Source organism: Saimiri boliviensis, chromosome 16 (assembly GCF_048565385.1).
Source record: "Saimiri boliviensis isolate mSaiBol1 chromosome 16, mSaiBol1.pri, whole genome shotgun sequence".
Taxonomy (NCBI): Eukaryota; Metazoa; Chordata; class Mammalia; order Primates; family Cebidae; genus Saimiri; species Saimiri boliviensis.
In genome coordinates this window covers 4,292,307-4,308,994 of record NC_133464.1, presented here as the reverse complement: position 1 = coordinate 4,308,994, position 16,688 = coordinate 4,292,307, and the positions used below count along the sequence as shown (strand labels likewise).

The following is a 16,688-nucleotide window of genomic DNA, read 5'->3' as shown; positions in this document are numbered from 1 at the left end:
CCAGCTAAATGATTTTTTTCCCCTGAGAATTGGAAAAAATAAACAAAAAACAACAACGCCTCTTAAAAACAAAAAGGCACTGATGAAATACTCAAATCCCCAGAAGACAGCCACCTAGCAACAACTGATTAGTTACTTATTGGTCCTTAGGCAAATTCTAAATTGGTTAGTTTTCAAATAAACTCATTAAATAGGTTAATGACTCATTTCTTAGGAAAATGTTAATGGACTTATCCATAATGGGAAGTGTATGACATTTCACTTAAAGAACAGGCCCCTGTCTTAGAGACACAGAGAGCAGTGACCGAAAGCACCCACTGACTCATCAATCACTGTGTCACCACCCAGGCTGAACCTGTTACACAGCAGAGACTTCAATTCTGATAGATAATGTCGGCCTTTAGATTTCACTTAGCCCAAAACTTTGCTACCTTTTCTTTAACAAAGTAAATACATGACCTTAAATATTTGCCAAATCTTCCCCACCCCCCTCAGTAAACACCATCCACATGGTCATGAGCAGCCATATTTCTCTGATTTATGATGTGTTTCAATATTAGGAATTCCGCATTCTCTTATTTCTGGCTTTCAGGGTATCTTTTAGTCTATGTATGAACCAACTTACTAAAATGGTCCAAGGTAAAAAGACTAATCTCACTTCTACAAATACTAAGTTGACCTAAGGAGCACAGTTTGCATCCTGGGAGAAAGTTATTCATCAGCATACAAAGAATCAACTGAGATGTGTCATTGTTTGTATCACATTCTCCTGTTCTTTCTTGATGATATCTACAAACAACTCTACCACGAATTACATCAGTGACCTTGACTAAGACTCCCAACCTCCCACAACCTGTTTTCACAACCTTAAAATAAGTAAGTTACATTGTATCAACAGTTCTTAACTCTTTATTCTCAAACACCCTTGTGTATATTTAATTGTTGACACCTGAATTGCAAAAGTTTTAATGTATTTGATGGTGGGAGTGGTGGGCAGGCATCCTACCAAGTATCATATACAGTTTGTTTTACTAAGATATAATCAAAGACAGTCAGGGGAATCTAAGTTTTCCATTTTGTCAACATACCTAGAGGTACAGGAAGCATGATGGGAGTCCCCGGAACAGATCCACCACCAACTTGATTATCAACTCTAAAATCTACTAGCAACATGACAGCCTTGAAAGCAGTATCAAATCCTAAACTCTCCAAACTGGCAGATATAAAAACTGATTAAAACAAATAGAGGGCTTTCCTATAATGTCTAGCCTTCCTCCTCAATTGTCCCCATTTTACTTTGAATTGATACCAGGTGGAAGAAAAAGGGACAGAGGGAAGATATAAGTAACTATCACTCCAGCAAAACATTAACTTGAATGTTGCTTGAGGTAAGGGTCTAGAATAAAATCCCAATGTAATTGCTGCATATGGGCTTTCCAAGCAGACAATATGACATAAGAGAACTGAGCTAGAGATACTAAGATGCTATGAGGTTAAACCTGACATTCCTTCTCCTTTTGGCTCAGAGATCTTGGGCAAGTCATGTGGCCTTTCCATGCTGTGGGTTCTTGATTCCAGAAAACGGGGTTTATGGTGGCTCTCCTATGCCATAGGATTTTTTTGAATATTACATAATACTATGTACAGGAAAATGTCCTAACACTATAAAGGGAAGAAAAACACTTTCTGAATTTTACACAACTCTTTTACCCAAAGAGGAGAGGGGCAGGCAATTCTCTGTCAATATTGATCCCAATAACGGTACACTGTCATTAGAGTCAACTTCAGCAAGGTTTTTTCAAAATCTTCAGTTGCCAGTTGTGTACCAAGTTCTAGGCTTACCTGTTACACTTATAATTTGGAGGCCAAAGATCAACTTAATTAAGTCCACAGAATGCACAGAGAAAGCACTATATAATATTATTAAGTATTAAAGATTCTACATTAATACCATGCAAAAGAATGAGTCATTCTTTTCTTTGATTGATTGATTGATTGATTGAGGTGGAGTTTTGCTCTTTGTTGCCCAGGCTGGAGTGCAGTGGTGCAATCTTGGCTCACTACAACGTCCGCCTCCCTGGTTGAAGCGATTCTCCTGTCTCAGCCTCCTGAGTAGCAGGGATTACAGGCATACGACACCATGCCCCACCAATTTTTGTATTTTTAGTAGAGAGGGGGTTTCAACATGTTGGCCAGGCTGGTCTCAAACTCCTGACCTCAGGCGATCCGCCTGCCTTGGTCTCCCAAAGTACTGGGATTGCAGGCATGAGCTACTGTGCCCAGCCAGGAATGAGTCATGATTTCAAGGTAACAAAATCGCATAGTATAATAGAATTTTAAGGTAAAAAAAAAAAAAAAACCACATAGCATAATGAACTCTATCATAATATCTGTTTTTATGCAATGAAAACAATTGAAATTTCATACCACACCATAACTGACTCAAGTATTTGTACCAATTGCATAGGGTTAAAGTAACAGTAGACTATGCTTAAGTTATAAAGTTTCAACATGAACAGAAAATACATCATTAATGCTTGAATTTCAGTTATGGAAAAAAAATCACATGGAGCCTCTTGGAGCATGACTGGATAAGATATTAGGGAACCATAAACACACACACACACACACACACACACACACACACACACACACCGGCCCCAAATATTATTTCTGGAAAATCTGATACTCTTTAAAATGAATATTAAAAGACCCAGCATTTACAGAGTGTAATGCATGCGATCACTTATCTTTAAAAAAATATAATGGTGGGTCAAAATACCTGATCAAATATTCCAAATTTTAGTAAAAACACAGTAAGCAAGGAATATTTTATAAACCTTGTTTGTGTACACAGGTATCATATACGACATAAGGAAACTGGACAAAGTTTCCAAGGCTTCACCTTTATTCATTCAAGTTTTACAGTGTCTTTGGACACATAAAAGTGACTCTATACAAATTTAGTATTTTTCTAGTCTAATAGAAAATTAATCAGAAACACCAAATTGACTATTTTCTCATTTGTAAACATGCAACCTGTAAGTCTGAATCCAATCTATTACAGAATTCTTATGTAATGAATTCACTAAAGCAATAAAGCTGTAGCACAGAGAAGTATCTTGCGTTGTTTACACCTACAGAGCAGAAGGCTGGTATACAACATATACTCCAACCCTCTATATACTAACCTGCACCTATGCATTTTATTTTAGCACTCAGTTAATGTAAATCTCTGTAGCTATCTTGAAAGAAATTGAAATCAGTAGCATTCATCATCCTCATCATCTCTTTCATGCCAAATGACTTTACCAATTTTCTTCAGAAAAGTCTAGCACTGAACTCCGTGAACAATAATCTACCTTAAATGAGTCAGAGTAACCACTGCAGTCTTGAAGAACCCACTCAAACCAAATATAGAGTGTCCCTATCTAAACTTGGACAGCATTATTTTCACAACAATCATGATCTGACAGTTAATATGTTTATAACCAACACTTTTGAACATTCAGAAAATTTTGTTTTCATTTGTTCATGAAAATGCCAATATTAAAATGCTTTGTTCATCTTATACAGAAATACTCATTCTGCTATCATCTGTACTAGAGAAATTCAACAGAGAATCCACCCCTATTACAGCTGTCCAAATGCAGGACAGGGGGCATAGCACTTTGCTTCACAGGGTTTTCCTTACTCTAATTGGTAATGCAGATAAAAGAATAAAGTTACATTTCCCTTAAGTTTCTAAGGTGAAATGGGAACACTTGATTCTGTGCTACTCCCCCTACAAAAAAACCCAAAACAAACAAACAAACAAAAACCCTTTCTCCTTGCCAAATCTGATACCAAAATTGGCTAGCTCTTAGAACTATGCTTCTAAAGAAAATGTATTCGTGGGAATTTTAACAGAAAACCCATTATACTCGTGCTGTTACTAAAACGCCTGCAAGTTCTTCTCTTCAGAAAAAAGAGCCTCATTTTAAATACTGATACTTCTAAAGAAAATAAAACATCAATTCTCTACTAAGATTCTTTTTGGGGGGTTAGAAAAACAAAAGAATCACATATTTTCTAAAACTGCAGACTGACTACCCTAATTAAATCAATCCCAAAGAATGAAACCCCAGATTAAACAATGAGTAAACAACTGTAGGGTTCTGTTTTTCTTTCAATGAGTTCGGCATTAAGAGACGATTTTTAAAACGTGTATTCAAATTATGCAGTTTCACCTTGTCCACGTCTCTTAATACATAAACAAGTTCTAAAAGGTAATTGGAAGTTCAGTCTCCATATAGTTTCAGGATTACCATACTGTTTTCCCTAATTGTTACTCTACTATGTCATTTAGAACACCACTTTGTTACAATCTGTTCCTAAATATCTATGGACAGATCTTAAGTTAAATAAAAGGGGAAAACAATGGCTGTAGGCAGACTGGAGTGGAAACAGCAATGAAGCAGAAAAGGTGGCATTTTTTTAAGGTACTGGCTCCATTTTCAGACTACTCTGTTAGTCAATTTGAGGGCATCCACTTATAAAACTGTCTCTCCTGTATACATTCATGGCTTCAAAGTAGTAAGTATCAACAATCGGATTTATTAGCATCTTCCTTTAGAAGAGCTTAAAACACTCTTGATGTTTATGATCTCATTTACCTTCCAGCTTGTGACACAGAAAGGGGAGGATTATAATTACCCCCATTTTACAGACAGGGAAAGTGAGAAGGAAGGATTAAGTGGCTTGCCCATAGTCACACAATGACTCATTAAGATCAGCAACTAGAAACCTGGTTTCCTGATTCCTGGTTTAGTGTTCCACATACTATGCTTCCTTCTATGAAGTACTATTTTTGTAAAGGTTTCTCTTTCAATAAAAGAAACAGAGCAAGTCATGTGACTTTCATTCACGAAAGCCCGTGTGTGTTTTCATTAGCACCTTAGTTGTCCGCTCCTGTGACTAGAGTGGGAGCAGTGCACACACTATTATCCTATTACGGCCAGAGCCAGCCAACTAAAGCAAACCAGCACCTGCCACAGCAAACACAACGCTTGTTGAGGTTTGCCAATCATCTCACTGGATTTCTGAATTTAGGAAAATTCTCTCCTTTACGACTTCAAAAGGCAAAACTTTTCAACATAAATCGTGATTTTATTGTCAGTTTGGGAACATGTCTCTTATCATTCTTTCACCATAGGATAAGAATTGATAGTCCTTTTATTAAACAAAATTTAAATATGGATACTTTCAGTGGTAATTCTTATCTAACCTGTTTTATACATACATATATATGCCGTTTTTAGAATAAAATTCCACTAAAGAGGGACACTAAAACAGCATACTTTATGGCGTTCACCAATCTACCATCCTAACACAAAAACATACAGCGTTAATTTTAAAAATCAGTTTTAAAGCACAGGAAATTCAGTAGCATATTTCCAATTCCCAAAAAACAACAAAACCTAACAGACTGGTTAGAGTTTTCCACAAGCACACACACACAAAATGCATGATAAGTAACCTTCACTTGCCCTCAAATAAGATGCATAAATTAGAGTTTGCTCTGGACTAATAAAAATAGATGTACCTGAGATATACTTTTTAATTGGCTCTTGCACTGAAACCCACCCCTATTCACAATTCCACTGTAAACAACTGCCAGACATGGCTGGAATCTTACCTCTCTGCTGCCACTTATGCAAATACCAAACATTACCCAAGTAACCCCAAATTATTATGCATCAGCATCACTAATGATGTCTTCCCACGCAGAACACAAGGAGCTCAGGGTGGAAACACAAGCCACTTCTAAGAGCCAGGCAGGGCAGGGGGCCGCCCAGGAAGTGCTTTCTCTATTTCATCTTCAAAGACATGCTTTGCAAGTCTGCCTCCTACAAATCATTTCCTCAAAGGACGCTTATCTACTACTATGAATGCTGTATTCACGACCACCACAAACACACTTCTAGTGCATGTGTGAGCTAAATAAAAGCGGATGTTCGCCCCAAGTCTCTAAACGTTTCCTTTCTGTCCTAACAGACCACAACTTTGGTGCCACGTGGACTAAGGTGACTAGCCTTTCCTGTTCTCCTGTTCTCTGTGTTCAATTTAGTTAACCAGAAACCCAGTGGGGCAGATATTGCTGTCTTCAAAACGTCGTTTTGGCGTAGTGGACTGACTGCAGTCGCCTATTTTGATGTAAAGGAGTTGTTTACTTCTTAGAAGAGGGTTCATCCTGAGACCCACACAAACTTGGGACAAACAGCAGCCCCAGGGATCTCCCATCTTTGTTCAACAGCCATAGAATACACACTGTTGTCTGGACTTCAGAATCGAGAATCATATGGGCTGAAAGGAATTTTATGCTGGTGGGAAATCTTAAAAACTCAATCCAGTCTCTAAATAAACTTATCTCTTAGAGTCCAAAATTTTCACTAGTCTGAAAAGGGCATTATCTCCTATTTGGATTCCAATTCTGAATGTATCAACTTGATCAGAAAGGCCTTGAGTCCCTCCAGGCCTGTAGACACAAATTCCAGCTCACATCTGCTGCTATGGCAGAGCTCACCGCTGAGGCCCCACCATCACCCAGACCAGGTTTGCCCCACTGACTCCACTGAAAGCAGGAAAAGGTGTTACGTTCTCAGGCTGCTTTTCTGATTAGAATCAGATTCAGGCAAGATGTAACCGCTTTCACGTTCACTCCAGCATATATCCATTTGTGCACTTCATAAATGTGTGTATTTTCTCCACTCAATTATACTGCTGCTGCTGCTGCTGTGTTTATAATGGTCTGTGTCTTGTAAGACAGCTAATCCTTCAACTCTCTGACACACTCGCAATAGTGTTTAACTCCAACCAAAGTGACCTTCAGCTGAGAACCACTGTTCACGGGATACGTTCTGGCAACTTCCAATGATTTAATTGGATGCCGAAGCACCACACTCCTGACAATTCTCTATGACTCTTTTCATCTTCTAGTCTATGGTTTTAATAAAGGAAATAGCCTTTCCTCTATTTCACTAGAATAACAGGAGATTCACCCCACAGCTGGAATTTCAAATCCGATGGACCAACAGTCCTAAATATACTATAAAACAGACACTGGATTTGGATAGCATTAAACTGGTCTATTTAGGAGCAAAAGGCTGGGAATCCCACTTAGATCCTCATCTTAGGACCCTTGAAGACTGCTCAAACCTTAGGCTCACATCCAGCCCAAAATCTAAATAATACTATTTGTTGCTATACGTTTCACTGTTCCCACAAAGCCTCCATCCTGCTAGGAACCCCACAAAGAAAACAGCTACAAAATAACAGAAGCGCTCTGGAATTGAACATTCACCTTTCCCTTTCGCCTCTCCCATCCCAAGCACCGTTCACAGTTTACACAGCCAGAACGCACTACCAGCCGCAGAGTCAGCCCAGCTCTCTCTCCTCACGGATATTTGATAAGGACAAGAACAATACCAGGAACCCTCCTCCGATTGTTCTTGAGAAGACCTGTGTTTTCTGTCTTTCCCTTGTCTTCTCCAAAGCACTGGTTCTAAATCCTGGCTGCACACTCAGATCATCTGGACAACTCTGAAAAACGCCCTCCCTGCCTCCCAGCCATCTCATGTTTTACCTGAATGTGTCTGGGGTGAGGCCCAACAGGCAATTTTTCACTCCTCCCCAGGTGAGTCTCCCCTGGGACAGGGTCCTCAGAGTTGTCCCCTAGGCCAGCAGCATCAGCCCTGTGCAGAGACTCACTAGAAACGCAGAGCCTGAGCCCCGCCCCAAAGCTACAACATCAGAAGCTGCGGGGTTAACCCAAGCAGGAGATCCCTGTTTCAGCAAAGCCGCCAGGTAACTCGCACGTCTGCTCAGGTAGAACACCACTGCATTATCAGGCTGTGTTTGCAGCCTCGCCGTGTCACCCCTCAAGAGAAAAATAATGCCTTTGATGGAAAAGCTCCTACAGTGGATGCGTCAAGTTGAAACGGTTAACTGTGGCCGTTAACAGCCATCAAAATGGATGCTCATTTATTAAATGACTTTCAGGTCTGAACCTCCAGGCTCCCCAAGAATCGGGAGGAGCACGGCTCCAGAAACACAGGGAAAGGTGCAGGCTGTGGCTGGGGGTAGCGGTCGGACCTACAGGTCCCCCCGAAGAACGGACCCAGGTACCCAGAGGAAGAGAGCCGGGTGCCCCGCGGCCTCCAGGGGTGCTGGTCTGGGAGATCTTCTACCGTATGAAAGGACGGGGGACTGCAGGGCGCACAGGATGGGTGAATGTGTCGGGCCTCAAAAAATCACTTCCCTCCCACATGGAAAACGTCACCTGCAACTCGAGTTGAGTGTTCCTGGGAATTCTCTGAAGTTAGAGAACAAGGTAGACCATGGAAAAACAAAACAAGAGCCAGAGCCAGGCTGATGGCTTTTGGGTCAAAGTCTCCAAGAAGTAAGGGCGTGAGTGGGGGGGAGACCCCCCACCCACTCCCGACCCCCCACCCCTCCTTCCCACAGACGCCAAGGCAAAGGGCCTCACCTTTCACGATGGTGGCCTCCTTTAAGTGGTGAGACAAGAAGTCGATGCTGGCGTACGTGTTAGCAGGGGGCAGGGTTCCGGGACCTGGCCCCCCGCACCCGCCGCCCGCACTGCTGACGCCCACGGCGCTGATGAGACCCCCGAGGCTTCGGGTCCGGCCCCAGGAGCTCCTGTCTCCCGGCTGCAGGAGCTGCGGCGGCGGAGGCTGCGGCTGCGGCGACGTCCCGGGTTCCTCCCTCACGTCGATGGCGATGTAGTTGAGGCCGTTCTGGAAGCCGGCGGAGGTCTCCCTGCGCATTGGGGAGCCGCTGCTCCCAGGACAGCCCACCAAGCCCCCGGGCTGGCCCGGGGTCCACGGCCGGCCCTGTGGGGCCGAGGGGGCCGCCGGCTGCACCTGTCGGGGGGAGGTGGGCGGCTCCTCGCTCCCTCCAGGGCCGCCGCCCACGCCGCCCTCGCTGCTTTTCCTGAGAGACACGTTTTCCACGGAGGCCGAGTTGTGGCGCTTGGGGTTGTGGGCGAAGGACGGGGACACGGGGGTGACCGTCGTGGTGGAGGAGAAGGTCTCGGAGCTGTGGCGGCGGCGGCCGCCCTGAGGGTCCGCGCGGATGACCTTGGCGCCGCGGTGGGGGTCGGGGGGCTGGCCGGCCTGCAGGAAGGCCTCCACCCCGGACACCTGCTCCATGAGGCTCAGCCTCTTCACGCCCGCCGTCGGGCTGGCCACGCGGGCGGCTTCCGGCTTGGGGGGGGCCGCGATGGGCTGCGGCGGCGTGGCGGCCACGCCGAACGCCATCTCGGTGTAGTCACCGTTGTCCCCGGTCTCCGAGGCCGTCGACGAGGCGGCGCCCGGGCCCTGGGTGGCAGTGGCAGCGGTGGTGGTGGCCGAAACGGGGGGCAGGCGGTACAGCTCCCCCGGGGGTGGTGGCGGCGGTGGCAGCTGCAGCGACAAGGACGGGGACGCGGGCGGGCGCGGGGGCAGCGGCGGGTACGGGGAGGAGCCCTCGGGGGACAGGAGAGCGTCCAGGGAGCCCACGGGGTGGCCGCTCCGGGGACCCGGCTTGGGAGACTTGGGGGAGCTGAAGTCGAGGTTCATGTAATCGGAGAGCGGGGAGCGCTGCCGGCTGTCGCTGCTGGTGCCCGGGGTGCCCGAGCCCAACGACGAGGCTGGACTGCTGGCGGACAGCAGCGAGGACGACGAGGCCGCGGAGGCCAGCAGTGGAGGCGCGGGCGGAGACAGGCGGGCGCCCGGCTCGCCGAAGTCGATGTTGATGTACTCGCCGGGGCTCTTGGGCTCCGGGGGCAGGGGGTACTCGTGCATGCTGGGCAGGCTGGGCAGCCCCTCCAGGGACAGGCGCGTGGGCCGCACCGCCCGGACACGCTGGCCCAGGAAGCCGTCGGGGCGGCCGCTGCCAGGCCGCGGGGGCAAAGGCACTAGTGGGTGAGGGGGCTGCGTGGGGCCGGCCCCGGGCGTGGCCTGAGGCTCCAGCCGCTCCTCCTCCAGGATGCGCCCCACGGGGGAGCTCATGAGCACGTACTGGTCGCTGTCGCCGCCGCACGTGTAGGGCGCCTTGTAGGAGCGCGGCAAGGTGCTGTAGCAGCAGCCTGGGACGCCCCTAAGCGGCTCGCCGCCGGCGTGCAGGGCCGCGGAGAAGAGGTCGGGCGGGGTGCCCGCGTCGCCGGGGGACATGTTGAGGTAGTCCCCGTTGGGCAGCAGCTTGCTATCCGCGTGCTCCATGGGCAGCTTGGAGCCGCACCACATGCGCATGTACCCGCTGTCCTCGGGCGAGCTCTCCGCGGGCGAGCTGACCTTGTAGCTGCCCCCGCTGACAGGGAAGGTCCTGCCGGCCGCAGAGGTGGGCGCTGGGCCCGCGGACCCCGCGGGGGGCACGGCGGCGGCGGCGAGGGCCCTGGGCTGCAGGATCTGCTTGGGGGCGGACACGCTGGCGGGGCTCATGGGCATGTAGTCGCTCCTGCAGCTGCCTCTCCCGCTGCCCGCAAGGGCCGCGCCGGGCGTCATGGGCATGTAGCCGTCGTCTGCGCCCAAGTTGCTGCTGGAGCTCCGGTGGGAGCCGATCTCGATGTCCCCGTAGTCCTCCGGGTAGGGGTGGTAAGCCACCTTAGGGGACGACGCGGGGCAGGACGGGCAGAGGCGGCCCGCGCTGCCCGAGAAGGTGGCCCGCATCAGCGTGTACTCATCCAGCGAGGCGGAGGAAGGCTGGGGCACCGGCCGCTGCCGGGCCGGCGTGGTCAGGGAGTAGGTCCTTTTGCGCAGCCCTCGGTCCAGGTCCTGGGCCGCGTCCCCCGACACCCTGCGGTAGGGGCGGCCGCAGTGGCTCAGGGGCCTGTCCATAGTCATGTACCCGTACAGCTCGCCGCCGCCGCCGTCCCGGGCCGGGGGCGTCTCCGCGATGGACTCGGGCGTGTTGCTCCGGTGGCTGCAGAAGGCGCGCAGGTCGCCGGGGCTGGAGCCGTACTCGTCCAGGGACATGAAGCCGGGGTCGCTAGGGGAGCCCGAGGCGGAGGCGCTGCTGCTGGAGGGCCGCTGGCCGGGGCCGTGGTGCAGCGGGTGCGGCAGGGGCGGGTGCGCGCCCGGCAGCGGCGGGTAGGAGCCCGAGCCGTGGCCGCTGCTGGACGACAGGGAGCCGGGGCTGGTGGCGGCGGGCGGCGAGTGCGCCACGGGCATGGACATGGAGCGGCTGTGCTGCAGCGCGCCCCCTGCCGGCAGCAGCGCCACCTTGCTCCCGCGGCCGCCGCAGCCGCCGCTCAGGGTGTGCGAGCGGCTCAGGGGCGCGCGCGCCGGCCCGGGGCTCAGGGGGCTCCCGGCCACCGACACCGGCCTGGCGCCCGCGGCCGCCGCCCCCGCCGCCGCCGCCGCCGCCGCCGCCGCGCCGCCGTCGCCCTCGCTGGCGGTGCGCACCCGGCACGAGCTGCACTTGGCGGCCGGCGGGGTGGCGGCCAGGCTGTCGGTGCGCGAGCGGCGCACCAGGCCCGTCTGGCTGGGGGGCAGGTTGACCAGGTGGTGGTGGCGGCGCGCGCCGGGCACGCTGATGGGGTGCGTGGCCGACGACCCCGACGACTGGCTCTTGCTGCGCGGCCGGAACTCGAAGAGCTCCTTGAGCGCCTTCATGGCCTCCAGGATGGTCTCGTGGATGTTCTGCGCCACCACCGAGTCGTCCGCCTGCATCCAGAGCTCGCCGGGGCCCGTGACGGCCGAGCGGCCCACCTCGATGAAGAAGAAGCTGTCCGAGTGGCCGCAGCGGCGGATGTTCATGAGCTGCAGCGTCACCGACGGCTGCTCGCAGTTGAGCTTCACGAAGCCGATGGTGCGCGCCGACAGGCACAGGCGGTACACGCCCGTCAGGTTCTTGCTCTGGCCCAGACCCTTGGGCTTCAGGTTCACCTGCCACACCTCGCGGTAGGCGGCCGTGGCGGGCGCCACCAGCCCGTAGTTGTCCTCGGCGCCGGCAGCGCCGGCGGAGCCGCCCAGGGCTGCGGGCAGGGAGCCGCTGCAGGAGGCGGCGGGCGCGGCGGCGGGGGGCGCGTCTCCGGCGGCCGCGCGGCCCTCGCTGACCAGGTCGGTGAGCGCGCGGTACCAGCCCTCCTGCTCCTGCTCGTTCTCGGCGGCCACGGCGAAGTACTCGTCCTTGGTGTAGAGGGCGATCAGGTACTTGTGCTTGGCGTCGGCGCGCTTGTTGATGTTGAGGCAGCAGTCGAGCGCGATCACCCGCTTCGGCGCGCCCGCCTTGCTCCGCCACTTCTTCTCGCTCTCGTAGTACTCGAGCCGCGGCGGCTGCGGCGCCGACCCCCCGCCCGCCGTCGCCTCGTCGCCGCCCGCGCCGGGCCCGCGCAGCACGAAGAAGCGCTTGTGGCCGTGCTTCTGCTTGCGCAGGTAGCCGCACTTGCGCACGCTGTGGTTGTTGTTGTTGTTGTTGTTGTTGAGGTTGGGGCCGTCTCCGCTCGCCGGCCCGGGCGGCCCCTGCCGCGGCGGGCTCGCCATCGCGGGCGCTTCAGGCCGCGCCGCCCAGGCCCGGCGCCCGGGGGCTGGGGCGAGGGGCGGAGAGGGCGCGGGCGGGGGCGGCTCCCTCCCACTCTTGCGCCCGGCCGCCCGCCCGAGCACGCGTCCCTCGGGCCCAGGCGGCGGGGAAGGTCCGGGGAGGCCCGCGGGGGCCAGCCCCGCTCGGCGGCGCCGCGCCCTCCGCGCTCCGGAGGCTCCCGAGGATGCCCGGCGCGGGCGGTGGCCGCCCCCCGGCCCGGCTGCCTGCGGCCGCTGCCTCCCTGGCTCTCGGGCGGCGCCTGGGGACGCGCTGGCTGGGCCGGGAGTCGGGGTCCCCGAGCCGCGGGGCCGAGCCTAAGGCGCGCGCGGCCGCACCGGGGCTGCCGCCGCCGCGTCGCGCTCCGGGGAGCCGGGGTGCGCCGGGGCGCTCGGGGTCCGCGCCGCCGCCGGGGCTGCTGCTGCCGCTGCCGCTGCCGCTGCCGCTGCCAACGGCGACCCGGGCTCGTCGCGGTCCCCGCCGCACAGTGAGTAACACATCGCGCACCGAGTGACTGAACTAAGAAGAGCAAAACAACATGTGACTCGGCGTTACGCAGGCACACACGGCGCGGCCGCCCCGCCCCGCCACCGCGCATTGGCGCCGCGCCCCCAGACGGACGGCCCGCTCGGCCAATCGGCGCGCGGCTCGCGGGGGCGGGCCGCGCGCCCCCGCCCCGCCCCCCTTTCTCCCCGGGCCGCGTTTCCCGCCGTCCCCTCCCCCTCCGGCGGAGGCCCGGGCCGGCCGGGCGGGGTGGGGGCGGCCCCGGCCTCATTAATCAGCGGCTCGCTGTGGATGCCGGCGGAGGAGATGCCACCCAAGGCGGGAAAAGGGGCGCGGAGGAGGGGCGGGGCGGGCCGCGGCGCGCAGGGCCCTTCGCTCCCGCCTCGGACTCAATTAATTGGGCTCGAGCTTCCGCCGGGGAGGGGGCGCCGGGCGGGGCCGCGCGGGGCGGGGCGGGGGATCGGGACCGGCGGCGGGGGCCGCGGCCTCGCGGGGGAAGCCGGGGCGGCGAGCGGGGCCGTGCCCTCGGGACGCGGGGTCCCCAGTTGGGGCGAGGGCGGCCGCTCCCACGCTTGGGGCGGGCGCGCCTCCTCCGCGTCCCGGTGCCCCGCTCCAGTCCCCGGTCCCGGGACCCGGCAGCCGCGGAGCGTGGGGAGGTTCCGGGGCCGGCGGCCGCGGGTTCGCGAGCCTCGCGTTCGTCCCGGCGCTCCGGATCCAGAGCGGCGCGCGCCCTTCCCTGGAGGACAGCGGGGCTGCGAGGGGCGCGGAGGGGTGCCGGGGTCCCACCCGCTCGCGGGCGCTTTCCGGGGCGTCCTCGGCGCCATTCACTTGTCAGCTTCCCGGGAAGTTGAAGTCGCGTTTGGGAGGTGACAGGAGAAAGACATCGGGGACGGCGGGCGGAGAAAGTGCGGTTTCAGTTACGCCGGGGAGAGGGCGGGCACGGAGCTGGGAGACCGCGCGGCCGTCCGCGCAGCCCCCGCGGGAGCCCCCCTTCCGCAGGGGCGTCCCCTCCCCACACCGCAGCGGGAGCGCCCCTTCCTCCCACACCGGGGCGTCCCCTCCCCACACTGCTGCGGGAGCGCCCCCTTCCTCCCACACCGGGGCGTCCCCTCCCCACACTGCTGCGGGAGCCCCCCCTTCCTCCCACACCGGGGCGTCCCCTCCCCACACTGCTGCGGGAGCCCCCCCTTCCTCCCACACCGGGGCGTCCCCTCCCCACACTGCTGCGGGAGCGCCCCCTTCCTCCCACACCGGGGCGTCCCCTCCCCACACTGCTGCGGGAGCCCCCCCTTCCTCCCACACCGGGGCGTCCCCTCCCCACACCGCAGCGGGAGCGCCCCTTCCTCCCACACCGGGGCGTCCCCTCCCCACACTGCTGCGGGAGCGCCCCCTTCCTCCCACACCGGGGCGTCCCCTCCCCACACTGCTGCGGGAGCCCCCCCTTCCTCCCACACCGGGGCGTCCCCTCCCCACACTGCTGCGGGAGCCCCCCCTTCCTCCCACACCGGGGCGTCCCCTCCCCACACTGCTGCGGGAGCCCCCACTTCCTTCCACACCGGGGCGTCCCATCCCCCCCCGCCGCTGCGGGAGCCCCCACTTCCTTCCACACCGGGGCGTCCCATCCCCCCCCGCCGCTGCGGGAACCCCCCTTCCTTCCACACCGGGGCGTCCCATCCCCCCCACCGCCGCTGCGGGAACCCCCCTTCCTTCCACATCGGGGCGTCCCCTCCCCCCCGCCGTTGCGGGAACCCCCCTTCCTTCCACACCCGGGCGTCCTCTCTCCCACAGGAGCGCCCCGCGCCCAGCGCACGGGCAGGTGGGCGTCCCCTACCTGTGTGCGCGGTGCAGGCGGCGATGGCCAGGTTGGAGATGCCCTTGGAGCACTGCTTCGGGTTCTTCCCTCTACGAGGCTTTTGTGACTTGAAAAGCCTATAGCAAATAAGCACCCCTGCAACTGCATGTCTTCAGTGACCAAGTCGGGGTGAGGTGAGGGCTCCCTGGCTTCAGATCCGACCGGTTGCCGACCCTGTACAACGAAGACACCTCAACAAAATAAGCCTTGCCTGTTTTTAAAAAACATTATGTCTTCATGAGATTATTTACAGCAATAATTTATCTTAATAATATTGGTTATTGTTTTTTAAGTCCCGGATGTTTACCTGTGAATGTCTTCTGTCAAGTCTAAAAGCATTTAAAATGTAATAAAATCTTAATATAAGAGAAAATAAGTAATTTTTAAAGGGTGGTACGTATTTTAACATATTTTTGGAACACGTGACTTGAAGATTGTGTTGGCTAATTATATGTGCCAAGAGAACTCTGACTAGTACGAATATTATAACTTTTTTATTTTTACGTGTATACAGTTCAGATTATTGATTCGTAGCCTGAATTTAGGGAGAATATTCAGTATGGCAAATATCACACAATGTGACTCAAAGAGGTGTGTTTAAAGTTGATCTATTTTTAAACCATACCTTTAAAAAATAATACTTGAAGGAATGCCATTTTGTCTATGCACCTGTATGTGTGCAGGTGTGCGTGTTTGTGTATAATTATGTATGATTGTGTGTGTGTACTGGTATAATTATGTGTGTATGATTGTGTGTATAGGTATGATTATGTGTGTAAGATTGTGTATAGGTATGATTGTGAATGAGTGTATATAGGTGTGATTGTGTATGATTGTGTGTATAGGTGTGATTGTGTATGATTGTGTTTGTGTTTGTGTGTATAGGTGGGAGTGTGTGTATAGGTGTGATTATGTGTGTATGATTGTGTGTGTGTATAGGTGGGAGTGTGTATATAGGTGTGATTATGTGTGTATGATTGTGTATGCGTATAGGTATGATTATGTGTGTGTGGCTGTGTGTGTTGGGGGCACCACCTTTATGAACGTTGTGCTTTGGCATTCCTTTTAGGTCTTGTTACCTTTTTTTATGTTTACAAATGTTGCCTAGCAATATGTCTACTCAGGAAAGATGAGGGATTCTTATTTTGGAGCTTGGAGAACATGTGGTGTACTTGTATTGGCTTTGTGATCACTTCCATCCCACTTTATGAAGATGTAAATGGGCCACCTCTATGTTCCTGTATGTTGCCAACAATCCATAGGCAGTGCTAAAGGGGCCACCGCTTTTGAACATCATCGTGGTTTCTTCTGAGAAAGTATATTTTGCAGTATTTTTTTCTTTTTCATTTTGACTTTTAATATGAAGTTAGATTTTCATACATGTATTGATGTTTGCTTGCTGTGCCTGTCACACATTAGCAAGTGTCTTTTCCTGTTTGCTTGTTTCTTGGGGCCATCCCGGTGTTAAATGCCAGTGTTTTAAGCTAGGGTGTCAGCAGCTCTGGATTGGCAGTTAGCACTTTTCCCAAGTACTGCCTCAGTTACCGGACTGGGGACAAAAGAGAGAAGGGTAAAGAATTATCACCTATATCGGTGATATTCTGTCATAGCGTAAATTTCCTACAGCAAACTGGAAATGTAATTCTGCAGTTAGAACCTCTAAATAACAAATGTGGGTGATACACTTTCAATTCTCATTGAGAGCCCATGAAACAAACCAGCAGTAAGGAACTGTAATTAGAAATAACCCAGTTTTCTTCCTAACCCGAGGAACTTG

At 53.7% G+C, this 16,688-nt stretch overlaps 1 protein-coding gene across 1 annotated transcript in view; it reads right to left on the bottom strand.

Annotated features, from left to right (window-relative positions):
* Window positions 1-12,586, bottom strand: part of IRS2 (insulin receptor substrate 2) — a 31,959-nt gene extending 19,373 nt beyond the window's left edge. The window contains exon 1 of the mRNA XM_003945178.4: window positions 8,528-12,586. Within this exon, the coding sequence (XP_003945227.3) occupies window positions 8,528-12,521 (3,994 nt within the window). The 5' untranslated portion in view covers window positions 12,522-12,586. The remainder of the gene's footprint in view (window positions 1-8,527) is intronic.
* Between the last annotated feature and the right edge of the window lie 4,102 nt (window positions 12,587-16,688).